Source organism: Triturus cristatus, chromosome 12 (genome assembly GCF_964204655.1).
Source record: "Triturus cristatus chromosome 12, aTriCri1.1, whole genome shotgun sequence".
Lineage (NCBI taxonomy): Eukaryota > Metazoa > Chordata > Amphibia > Caudata > Salamandridae > Triturus > Triturus cristatus.
In genome coordinates this window covers 88,185,668-88,198,113 of record NC_140595.1, presented here as the reverse complement: position 1 = coordinate 88,198,113, position 12,446 = coordinate 88,185,668, and the positions used below count along the sequence as shown (strand labels likewise).

Sequence of the window (12,446 nt, the reverse complement as noted above, 5' to 3'; positions counted from 1 at the left end):
ACTAATAATGGAGTAATGGCAGCAGATGAATGCGGGACACCTCAGGGGTTGGTGGGCACAAATGAGGAGCCAAGGGTGACAGGGGATGTTGACAGGACACAAGTAATTTCCCAACAAACGGACCAGTCAAGGAAGACAGAGGGTGGTTTAAATGTTGTTTCCTGGAACACGGCTGGCCTGGCAAGCAAGTTCCACATCCAGGAGTGGAGGGAATATATTACGGAATTTGAGATAATAGGCCTCCAGGAAACCTGGGTAACTGAAAATAGCCACTACCACATACAGGGCTTTAAATGTTTTTTTATCCCAGCCCTGAAATCAAGATCGGGGAGGGCCATGGGGGGTTTATCCCTATACGTGGATCTAAGGATAAAAGGCAAGTGGACGAACATATTAAGCCCATCGCGAAATATACAGGCCGTAAGGTTCGAGGGGCAGGGTTTAGGTCTGTTACTGCTCAATATATATAACCCGGGTGAAGCTAAAGAGGAGGAGGATCTCGTGAGAACACTGGACACCCTATTGAGCAAGAACTACACACAAGTAAATGGAGTAATTTACCCACACTATATAATTATGGGTGATTTAAATATCCATTTATGCTCCTCCTTGTTCCCCACAAACTCTGAATGGTCGCGCTGCCCGTTGGTTAAGGGGCCTCACTTTGCCCACACGACAGTAGGCAGAGAATTGAGTAACCTCTTGAATAGCCACAACATGGAACATACCCTGGATATGATGGCCATGGGAAGTGATGGCTCCCTCCCCCCGACCTTTAAAGGCAGAGGGTGTTCGTCAATTATTGATTATTTTTTGGTATCTAGATCCCTCAAGCGCTTGGTTATAGCGGTTGGAATAGAGTGGAACCCATTCAGTGATCATAACCCCCTAACATTGAAATTACAGTACCAGGTAGTAGCCAAGATAGGCACTATGGATGGGGTTCTTGAGAGGGCAACAGATCAAGGAAGGCGGATTAGGTGGGCCAAGATTGAGGGCGCAGCATTTTATAGAGATCTGATAGAGAAAGGGAAACAACCTATTGAAGATTGTCTTGATCTAGCAACTAAGGGTCCCCAATTATTGTGTGCCTTTGGGAAGATCGCAAGCCTGGTGGATAAACTTTTAACTACACGATCTGTTAAAAGAACCATAATTCAACCAAAATGGTTCGACAGTGATTGCTCTCGGGCACTTAGAGAGCTAAAAAGCTGTTTAAAACAAAAGCCCAGGAACAAAGATAGGGTTACTAAGTGTAGAGCAAAATATAAGGCTGTCACTAAAAGAAGGAAATTAGCTCTACAGGGGGAAGTGTGGGCTGACCTAAGGGAAGCGGCCGAATCCAGGGATCTTTCTAAATTCTGGAGTATTATTAATAAACCCTGCTTTCATGAAAGCCATACACCAGAAATTAGTGCAAATATCCTACCGGAGCAGTGGGTCGCACATTTCAAGAGCCTGTACAATCATGAAAAGACGGCTCTTGCCCCCGTGGAAGATATCACATCACAAACCCAGAGGGTAGAGTTCACCTTAGCAGAAATCACCATAGGAATAGAGGGTCTATCTAAAAACAAAGCACCTGGCCCCGACGGGGTTCCCCCCGACTTGTTCATTAGTAATGTGGAGTTGTGGGCTCCCCTAATGACCAGGGTAATAAATGCAGCAATTATGTTCGGTCTGCCAAGGTCATGGTCAATGGCTACTATTATTACCATCTTTAAGAAGGGTAATAGGGATAACCCACAGTGCTACCGGCCCATTTCTCTGATTGATGTCTCTGCCAAGATCTTGGGAAGGGTAATCCTTAACCGACTAATCGAATGGACAGAGGAGAACAATATAATCTCGGACATCCAATATGGCTTTAGATCCGGGAGATCTACTAGTGATCAATGTCTTAATTTATATATGCTAGTCGCCAAGTACACCATAACAAGTAATGAATCCATTTATTTAGGATTCATGGACTTGGCGGCCGCCTTTGATCATGTAAATAGGGAGAAATTGTGGCTAATGATGACCCAACTTGGTATTGACCAGGGATTGATCATCATTCTCAGGGAGTTGCACAGAGATACCACAGCTAGGGTACGCTACAACAATGCTGGGGGCCTCACGGAAGCTTTTGGGTGTTCAAGCGGGGTAAGACAAGGGTGCATTCTTGCGCCCTTTTTATTTTCCCTCTACATTAATAAACTTGAGCAGACCCTGGTTGCTTTAAACACTGATTGCCCGAAAATTGGAACGCGCCAGATCCCAGTCTTACTTTACGCCGATGATGCGGTATTGTTAGCCCGCACCCCGAAAAGTCTACAGGTTTTAATTGACGGCTTTGTGAAGTTCATGGGATGTTTGGACCTCTCTGTTAACCTGGGCAAATCTTTTGTGATGAGGGCAGGGAAAAAGTCATGGCCCACATTCACACATAGAATCGGGTCTCATAAATTGGAAAGAGTACAATTTTTCTCCTACCTAGGGATACTGTTTGACGAGAGATTAAAATTTGTATCCCTGGTAGAGGAAAGATGTGGAAAACTGATATCCTCAAATGGCGTAGTGATGAACTATGGGCGTAGACTAGGTAGATGGTCCCCTGAACAAGTACTGCACATGTACAATTCCATCTGCTGTTCTAAAGCCCTGTATGGAGCTGAAGTATGGGGCTTTGCAAACATTACACAACTACAGCGGGAGGAAAATAAAATATTGCGGTCTTTACTTAAAATCCCGCAGAGCACCCCAGCTATTATTGCCCATAGAGAACTAGGGAGGCCATACATTGAAGATACGGCCAAGCTCAGGCCGATCCTGGCGTGGCTCAATATTTGGTTAAACACAGAAGCTAAGTTAAGCAGACTAATTCTGAGCGACTGTCTAGGTAGAGAGAAATGTATGAAGATACCCTGGTTCAAATATGTCAGGGACACTCTAGAGAAGCTGGGCCACACAGAACTTTTCACTAACCCTTCAGAGATTAGAGCCCAGGATAAACCAATGGTAAAAAGCCTGTTTATGGACCATAGGAATACAACTAGATTTATGGAGGAGGGGTCCAAAAGGTCAGTGAACTTGTATACTCACACTGAGACCACAGTGGGCATGGAACCCTATCTTTGTTTATTGCATAACGCCCAAGACAGATTTTTAATAACCCGTTTTAGGCTCAATCTTTTACCTTATTTATTGGCGGACCCACAAGGGTATTCAGTCCCGATTGAGCAGAAGGGTGCCTGCGGCTGCGACAATCAGTCTCCGCAGGACACCCTTCATTTTGTATTATTTTGTTCTTATTACTCCACCCCCAGGCGAGGTTTTTTAATTGACATCTTGAAAAGGGCAAAACTGACCCAGGCACACTCAGCAATACTGTTCTTACAAAGGGCAGCTGACCCACTGACTCTGTGTTGCATTCTGAACTTCCTCAAAGTGTCTTGGAGACTAAGATTAACCAAAGGTCAAGTCTAAATAGTGTCCGCACAGAAGTAGTGCACCCGTCAGGTGACACGATTGTTTTATTTTGTATTATCTTCATCAAATGTTCTTTCTGATTGATTTAATTGTTTTTTAAAATGGATAATGAATGAGATTGTATTGTGCATATGTGCTTTTATGGTGTTTTTAACATCCGAATAAAGAACTATTGATTGATTGATATTTTACATAATTGCAATTACAAAATAGGTTTTGTGTTTTTTGTGCATGTCAGTATTTTAGCAGATTCTATCTGCCCAATGTGTCCCCCATATTGGGAACTTGGAGATCAATCATCTAAATTACTTTAAGTTCGCCAAGAGTAATGATATTAACATTGGTACACTATTTTTTTCTGGTTGTCTACAGATTATCTTCTTTCTTCATTTTTTCAAATCGGCACAAAAGACCTTAGTCTCTCTCACTAAAAGGAACTTTCGAACTCAAAGCACCATTACGTTGAAGTTTCTATAATTTCTATAATAGATAAACTCTAGTTAACTAATACCAGCATTATGTTCATCTTCAATTAATATATTCAATTAGGGTATGGGTAAATAGTATCATATATTTTCACAGATGTAAAAAAAAAGATCCAGGCCAGAACTATGGTGTAAACATCAATTTATTATTATTATTTATTTATTTATTTATTTAGCGATTTGTAGAGCGCCTGGTGACCCGAAGGCATCCCCGCGCTTTAACATTGTAGAGACCAGAGGGGACAGGCGACCTTATTTTGGGAACAGCAACGTTTTTAATTTTTTCCGGAACAGGAGATGGCTGGGTTCCGTCCTCAGAGGGCGAGGAAGTGAATTCCATCCGGAGGAGACTTTTACAGAAAAGCGACGGCCGCCGGTGCGTGCCTTCCTGTATCTAGGGACGTTGGCCAGCCGCTCATTGTCCGAGCGTAGGGATCTGGGGGCTTTGTAAGGGGTGACCAGGTCTCTCAGGATAGCAGGGCCAAGACCATTGAGAAGTTTGTGTGCGGTGCACAGGGCCTTAAATTCTACCCTTTGTCGAATAGGGAGCCAGTGGAGGGCCTTGATCGCTGGTCTGGCTGAGGCTCTGGAAGGGAGATTTAAAAGGAGCCGGGCAGCTGCATTTTGCGTGCGCTGAAGTTTTGCCATGGTGGCTTCCGGAGCTCCTAGGTAGACCATGTTACTGTAGTCTAGCCGCGCCAGGATCAGACCTTGGACCAGGAGTTTCCTAGATAGGGGCGGAAGTAGTGGAAGGATCTTGTGGATGGAGCGCATGAGCCCGAAACAGATGCCTGCTGTTTTGACTGCTTGAGTTTTCAGCGACAGCTCGGGTTCCAGCCAGACTCCTAAGGTCTTGATTTCTTGTTTCGGGGTGGGAACTTCCCCGAAAACATCTGGCCAGACCGATGAGGGGATGGATGTCCATTGCTTGCCCAGAAGCATGACTTCTGTCTTTGAGCCGTTTAGCTTGAGCGATGACTCTCACATCCAGTGGTGAATTTCCTGGAGGCAATTCAGTAGGTTGTCTGGGTGTTTGTCAAGGTGTGAGAGAGAGACGACCAATTGCGTGTCGTCCGCATAAATTACTATCTTGATCCCGAAGGGGGTGACGACATCCTCAAGGGGGGCCATGTAAGTATTAAACAAAGTGGGGCTTAATGAGGACCCCTGGGGGACTCCGCTCAGGAGGGGGAGGGAGGCAGAGTGTGAATTGCCATCCCATACCTGGAACGAGCACCCTGAAAGGAAGGATTCTATCCAAGTAATCGCGGAGCCTGCGAGCCCTGCCACGGCCAGCCGATGGAGAAGGACACGGTGGTTAACCGTGTCAAAGGCTGCGCTGAGGTCCAGGAGGATCACTGCCACTGACCCTCCTGAATCCAGAATGCACCTTGCCTCTTCGATGACAGCGAGAAGGGCGGTATCTGTGCCGTGGCCCGGGCGGAACCCAGTTTGGGACTGCCGCAGAAGGTTGTTCGATTCTAGAAACTGAGACAGTTGCCCATTGACCAGTTTCTCTGCCATTTTGCTGACGCATGGAAGGAGTGAGATTGGTCGGTAGTTTGCCATGTCGGCGGGGTCCAGATGAGGTTTTTTTAAAAGTGCCTTAACTACTGCGCTCTTCCAACTAGGGGGGACCGAGCCTTGAGAGAGCGAGATGTTTATTAGTTCCGTGATCGTGGGCACGATGGCAGGGGCTACTGTTTTCAGGAATCTAATGGGGGCGGGATACAGTGGGGAGCCGCTTTTCATTTTGGCCATGGTTGAGCCTACTTCGTCCAAAGTTACTGCCCTGAAAGCGGTCAGCTGAGGATGCCTGTTGTTTCCTGTAAGGTTGGTAGATGCATCATGGTCCATGGGGTTCAGCAGGCAGGGAGGGGGGAGGGAGGCTAGGATCTGGGCGATTTTGGAATTGAAGTAGGTTGCCAGTTCGTCACTTCTATCCGCTGGGAGTGTGTTGGAGGAGGGGGGGGGGTGGTATTTTCAAGAGCTCTTTGGCGATGAGAAAAGATTCTCTTGCCGAGTTGGTGGAATTTTTTATTCTGGTGTCGTAGTGCGAGGTTTTAGTGATTTTCAGAGTTGACTTGTAAAGTCTCACTGACCTCTGATAGGCTTCCTTGCTGGCGTGCAGCCAGTCTTTCCTCCATAGTCGCTCTGCTTTTTTGCAGTTCTTGCGGAGAGACCGTAGTTCCGGGGTGTACCAGGGGGCTGAACCTAGTTTCCCGTTTTTGTCCTCACGGGATTTTATGGGGAGGATGGAGTCCAGTGATGTGGAAATCCACTCCCTGAATTTACTATCTGCGGTGACCGGATCTTCGGAAGGGGTGGGGGTAGTAGAGTTCAGGGTTGTGGACCATGCCTCCGCGGAGAGTCTGGACCAAGCCCTGTCCCTGGTATAGGTCCTGGGTTTGTGGGGTTTCTTAAAGGCTCCTGGTAATTGAAGAGGGACCATGAAGTGGTCCGTCCACGGGAGGGGGAGGGACTCTTTGGCTTTGAGGGTGGGGATGTTAGTAAACACCGGGTCGAGCAAGTGGCCTTTGATGTGTGTGGCTCCAGAGTTGGTGAGGTGGAGACCATAGGCAGCCAATTCTGAAGTCAATTCGACTGCCCCTGTGTCTAGGGGGTCATCGAAGTGTATATTGAGGTCTCCTAGTATCGAGAAGTTAGATGTGGAGTGGGCCTGAGACGCTATGGACTCTAGGAGAGCGTTGGTAAAAGGGCCCGCATGGCCAGGGGAACGATAGACTAGGAGGCCTGACAATGAGCTAGTCGGCGCTAGCTGGATTGTGAAGTACAGGCTTTTGGAGTCCAGGATATGAGCGTCATTGGTTCTACAGAAGTAGTTCCGGTGGATGATGGCCAGTCCTCCTCCTCTGCCTGATGGACGAGGTTGGGACTGGATGAGGAATCCCGGAGGGAGGGCTAGCACAACATCTGAATCCGAATGGTCCGTGAGCCATGTTTCAGAGAGGAATAGAATGTCTAGCTCGTGGTCTTCCATTAGGTGGTTGATGAGCAGCGCATGCATAGGGAGTGAGCGACAATGCAGAGTAGCCAGTTTCAGCGTCGGAGGACTGCCGGGAGACCTAGGGAGTTGCAGCTGAGCTGGGCGGCAGAGTGAACAGTTAAAAAATGGTCCTTCTAGCCCGTGAACATAATTGCATGAACTGTCATTGGAGGGTCTGAGACTGAGGAGGTCCCGACGCGAATAGCTTACCCTACTGGATGCTGGGTCCGGCATGGGTTCTGACCCTGAGCCCGGCCGAGCGCGGACGGGCGCAGACGGGCTTGCCTTAGGCGCGCCTTCGGCGCGCAAACGGCGCTCCCGCTGCGCTCGTCCGCTGCGCTGGTATGGCCGACCCATTTGAGGCGGGGAGGGGGAGGGCGTGGCCTCGTTGTGGGCGTGTCTACGCCTTCGAGCCGCGATGGCGGTTAGAGGGGTTTCCCTGTCTCAGCGATAAGATCCGCTGTATCAGGGTTTGTCAGGAGGGCTGCTCGGCGCGTTTAGCAAGCGCTTCAAGTGAAGGTGAGTTCGTTTTTAAAAGCAGTGACAAATGCAGGTAAATTTTTTAAAAACAGAGCAAAATACAGTCCTCCGGCTTCCGCCTCAGAGGTCAACAATAAATAATAAATTTATATTTAAATTATGTAGATTCTCATATGTACTACTTTCTACTCATTTAATATTTAGGTTTCTCCTGTTGCTCATGTTATTGAAGTGGACAAACAAAAAGATTTAGACTAGAATAAGACTCGTTCTTTTTATTTATATAAAATTTCATTCCAGGATGTATTTTATCTGAGGGACTCACAATGGAAGAGTATTATGTGAACAATACATAAACTGTGACTGGTCAATGAAATACTAACTGTGTAAAATCTACACGATTAAGAAATATGAATTATATATGTTCTAGAATTTAATAACTTGACACAGACGTGGTTGGTTACACTACCATAAGATGGGACATATGGCAGTCTATCTTTGATAGTATATATGTTTAATATAATGTCATGTGTTTTAATTAGTGTAAAATAAATTTTTGTAAAAAATAAGATTACATCTGTTATGGGCTTGTTTTGAAATAACTGGTAAAGAATAACCGTTTTGGTTTTAATTGAAATTGATTTCTGTTTAATGCCTCTTGTATTAGGAAATATATGTCAGTAAAAGTGTGCCTACTTTGAATTTAATTAAATATTTTTAATAATAATATGTGCTCATAACCATGCCTTTTTATTTTTGTGATAAAATCAAAAACATGGTAGTGAAAGTGTGTTTGTTTTGAGTTTATTTAAATATTTGTAATAACAATATCTCCTCATTTCTATCGTCCAAAATGAAAGTTTTGGGTTTGTACCTCAGTGGGCTTAACTTGGAAATTTTTCGGCTCTCATCTTTGTAAGGGGAGTATTCTGTCTGCTGTTCTGGGTCTGACCTGGATGCCACATTCATGACGGTTAATAAGTCTTTTGAAGCCTTCAAGTGGAGGGTTTTACTTGGGAAAAAGGGTATGTTCTAATGTTTCCAAAACACAATGTATACTTTGCGAATAAATGATGGCTTCTTATGGGACACTAATGGGAGTAAATATGCACCTGAAACAAATTTGATTATGCAAATGACACCAATGGAGATGACATACAAATTATGGACGACTGAATGGCTGTCGCTTTTGGTCACCTACCTGGTGCAGGTGGAGTGTGTAGGTAGATGTCCTCACTGTACTCTCCAAAGCCAGCTTTGTTGAACCCTTTAACTCTCAGCACATAGACGCTGTCTGTGTCCAGATACTCGACCAGCGTGCTAACACCCTTCACGTCTTCCCGCCGCTGCCACAGCTTTAGGGCTTTGGCCTTCATGTCTGTCTTGCGGTACTCCACCGTGTAGTGCCAGGCAGGTGGGGAGTCTTGTGGCAGGCGCCAGCATAAGAATATCTGGTCGTAGGCATAGGTGCGCTGGGTGTCGATGACCGGTGCCTCAGGAACTACGGAGGAATAGGGGAGGGAAACACTCAGGACACAACTTGGGACTGAACACCAGGTTGAAAGGCAAGATCGAGGCAGGGAGGAAAAAGATGGTAGACCCCCCAAAGGACCGGGGAATCAAGCAGGAACCTGGCATGGCGCCAGAACACAGACACAGGAGAACAATCAGACCCTCCAAATGTACATCCCATTATCGGAAAGAACATAGCCATAAAACCTGAAGCATTCAGACTACAACTATGGGTAGGGACAAGGCTAAGACAGGGAGAGAATTCAGAGACATTCATGAAAGGTAAAAAGATGAGTGGAGCAAGAAAGAGAGTGGTTACAGGATGGAGAAGTCAGAAAGGAACTTTAGACATGAACAGATACCAGGGACTCGGAGCAGGTGGATTTTGGGAAGTAACTTTAGGAAAGCATGAATGTAGATGTCTGGAAACAATGCTAGATTTTTATTCCATTCAACAAGATTTTAGGATGCACTTTTGAATATTCATGTGGGAATTAAGGACCTGTTAACAAAATCTGAGTTAGAAGAAATGAGGAGTATTGCTTTAAGAAAGTAAGAAAGAACTTAAAAGGATGGGGTAGAGGTAGAAAGGTGTGATGTGGAATTAAAAACATAGAGCGATAACGCAGACATGAAGGCAAAGAAGGGGCCAATATAAGGAAATTTAGGAAATGCAGGCAATTAAAGAATCGACGGCACCGGGGAGGAAAAACAACCTAGGGCAAGAATCGAGCAGTGAGTGAAAGAGAGAGAGAGAGAGAGAGAGTGAGAGAGAGAGGGGAAGGATCTCTTGCTAGGAAGTAGGGAGAGTGACTTGCCTCTGTAATGCTACATCTCGGGCACTTCAGCAGCAACAGCTGCCTCCTATAAACAAGCAGAGGTAGACCAAAGCTGTAATGTGTGAATATTGGGCCCTAGGTGGGGCTTCTAGCAAGGCCCCAATGGGTCAGTGTTTGGGGGGTGCTACTTGTCTGCTATCTGGACAGGCATTCAATGTTGTGTTTCAAGAATGATAGTCTGTAAATTCAACCATTATTGGATCACCTTGTGCTTTAACGCAGCGGTTCGTAAACTTCTGACTTCTGGGGACCACCAATAGAAGACTACTGGACACCAGGGACCCCCAGCCAAGCAATTTCTACAATTTAAACCTCAAAACAATAAACAAGCCTTCAGAAACGAGTATGTATTAAAATACATAAAATATGACATATTGTGTTTATTGTGCAAGCCAAACATTTACAGAAATTGACCTTTTATTGAATTATAAAATACAAAACAATATGATAGGCTCTAACGTATTGCTTAGCTTTTTTTGCCTTTTTTGTTTCTAATGTATGTTTTTTATTAGTGCTTTTAAATGGAGGTCACCAACTGTCAATACTGTTGTTCGCTGTAAGGATACAAACTTAATTTTTAGCTTCCAATTTTAAATTTCTTCAAATTTATAGAACATTTAAAAAATTTCAATTTCACATCTATATTTTGATGCAGATATACTTTGTTAATATGCTTCATATTATCTTATTTTTTTAAACAGTCACGGACTCCCAGCGGTCTGCTGAACCCGGGTTAAGGACCGCTAGTTTAAGAATTTGAAGGGTTCAACATATTTTTAAAAGTCGAAGAAGGGTCTGATTGGTGTCCTATGTTGGGTTTAAAGCCTCCTCATCCCACCTTCTAGTCAAAGCCATCAGTACTTCAGAAGGCAGGGCATGGCCAGGTTGCCCTGTCTTACGATGCCTCCTAATTACATGATGTCTTTGATATCATTTGAAAACAGATATGAGTGGGAAATGTTTTGTAGCACCTTTCACTCTCCACCTGCCTGACTGGGAGAAATGTAATCTATTAGGGGTTGCAGTAAATTATGTTTGGCCTAATTTTGTAACCTTGCTGCAGGAGGCCCCTCGCTTGGTGTTAGCCTTCTGTCTTGGGGGGGCTTTCTTTGATGATAAGCATCAGGCTTAAATTAGCATTGGGTCATCTGGCTAACCCCACCAGAGGGGTGTTAGGATAGATAACTTCATGCTGGCCAAGAGGAAGGGTCCTCTTTGTAGATTTCATTCAAGGGGCCATTGATCATGGGCCCAACAGGTCTCAGGTGCACTTAATTCTAATATCACACAGTGGCCACAGGAATGGTCAATTTCTTTAATCTACACATGCTCACTAGTGTTGGGCAATCCCTGTTCTCAAACAGGGGTGACAAATACAGACATCGTTCTATCACATCACTCTCCAACTGCGAGGTAATACATTGCACGAGTTCAAACTACAGCTCACAAACAGACACTGTGTGCTGCCTCTCAATCTAATTAAAAGTTAAGGTTGCTTTTGTTCAGGTAACTTTAAAACCATGGTTTCAGAACTCAATTTTAAGAGCAGCATTATGAAAAAATCGAATCCCTGAAGGGCCTGTGTCTTTTCTGTCTGAGTGGCTAGCTTTGCTGTGGCTTGGAAATTTCAAGGTGGGCATCAGAATGAATTAAAAAGCTCTCCTCCCCTCCTTTCCAAGTTTTGTTGCGACTCAAGGAAATAGTCTTCTGTTCTGTGACACCAGAATGGGCCATACTTTTAAGAATTGCTGCTGTGGTCACAGGAGTTCTTTGTTGTCTATCGGTGGGAACACAACATCACTTTCCAAGCAAGTCAGATCAGTGGGCAAATCACATCAACAGAATTCTCGTTTGGAGGTGTATGGAGCACGCACACACCATGCAGGGGGGATCTACGAGAAATATATTTCCACATTAGCCTAGTACCCATTACAGAATATGTCCGTCAGGAATGTCAACCTGCTCTAGCTAATGCAGGGATCATAGGGAATGTCAACCCTTGTATTTGCTTGGAGATGATCACAGGAATGCTCCATTGCTCTGTTTCACACAGGGGTCACAAAATTCCCCCATTATTCCGAACTACAATGGACCCGGCAAATGCGGTTCATTGCTGCACCTTATGGAGAGTTTCCAAAGAATGATCTATTTGTCTCTCGCACACTGGTGTCAAAGGCAAGCCCATTGGTGCAATTTTTCATTAGGGGTCAGAGAAGGACCCCAGACGAAGGATATCACCAACCTCCCTTTTCTTGAGAAAATCACAGAAAGGTGTGTAGCGAAGCCACTTTCCCTATATATCAAGAATAACAACCGTCTCAACTAATCCCAATCTGGTTTTATGCAAGGCTGTAGCACTGAAACAGTCCTGCTTCAAGTGATCAACGATGCCCTGCATGTACTTGATTCGGGTGAGTCTTGTCTCTTGATTCTTCTTGACCTGTCCGCAGCCTTTGACAGTGTTAATCACAAAACTCTTCTGAACACTTTAAAACAAAGAATGGGTTTTGAAGGCACAGTGCTCAAATGGTTTGACTCATTCCTCTCGGGTAGATCTCAAATTATCAAAATAGCAAATTGTCTCTCTACTTCAATGGCGGTAGGACAAGGCGTCCCTCAAGGCTGTCTCCTTGCACCCACTTTGTTCAATCT

The 12,446-nt window shown here is 45.0% G+C and overlaps 1 protein-coding gene across 1 annotated transcript in view; it reads right to left on the bottom strand.

The window, feature by feature from the left end:
* The window catches only part of TRIM46 (tripartite motif containing 46), a 175,146-nt gene that overhangs the window by 32,669 nt on the left and 130,031 nt on the right, over positions 1 to 12,446 (bottom strand). Inside the window, exon 8 of the mRNA XM_085639902.1 lies at positions 8,645 to 8,944. Within this exon, the coding sequence (XP_085496028.1) occupies positions 8,645 to 8,944 (300 nt within the window). The remainder of the gene's footprint in view (positions 1 to 8,644; positions 8,945 to 12,446) is intronic.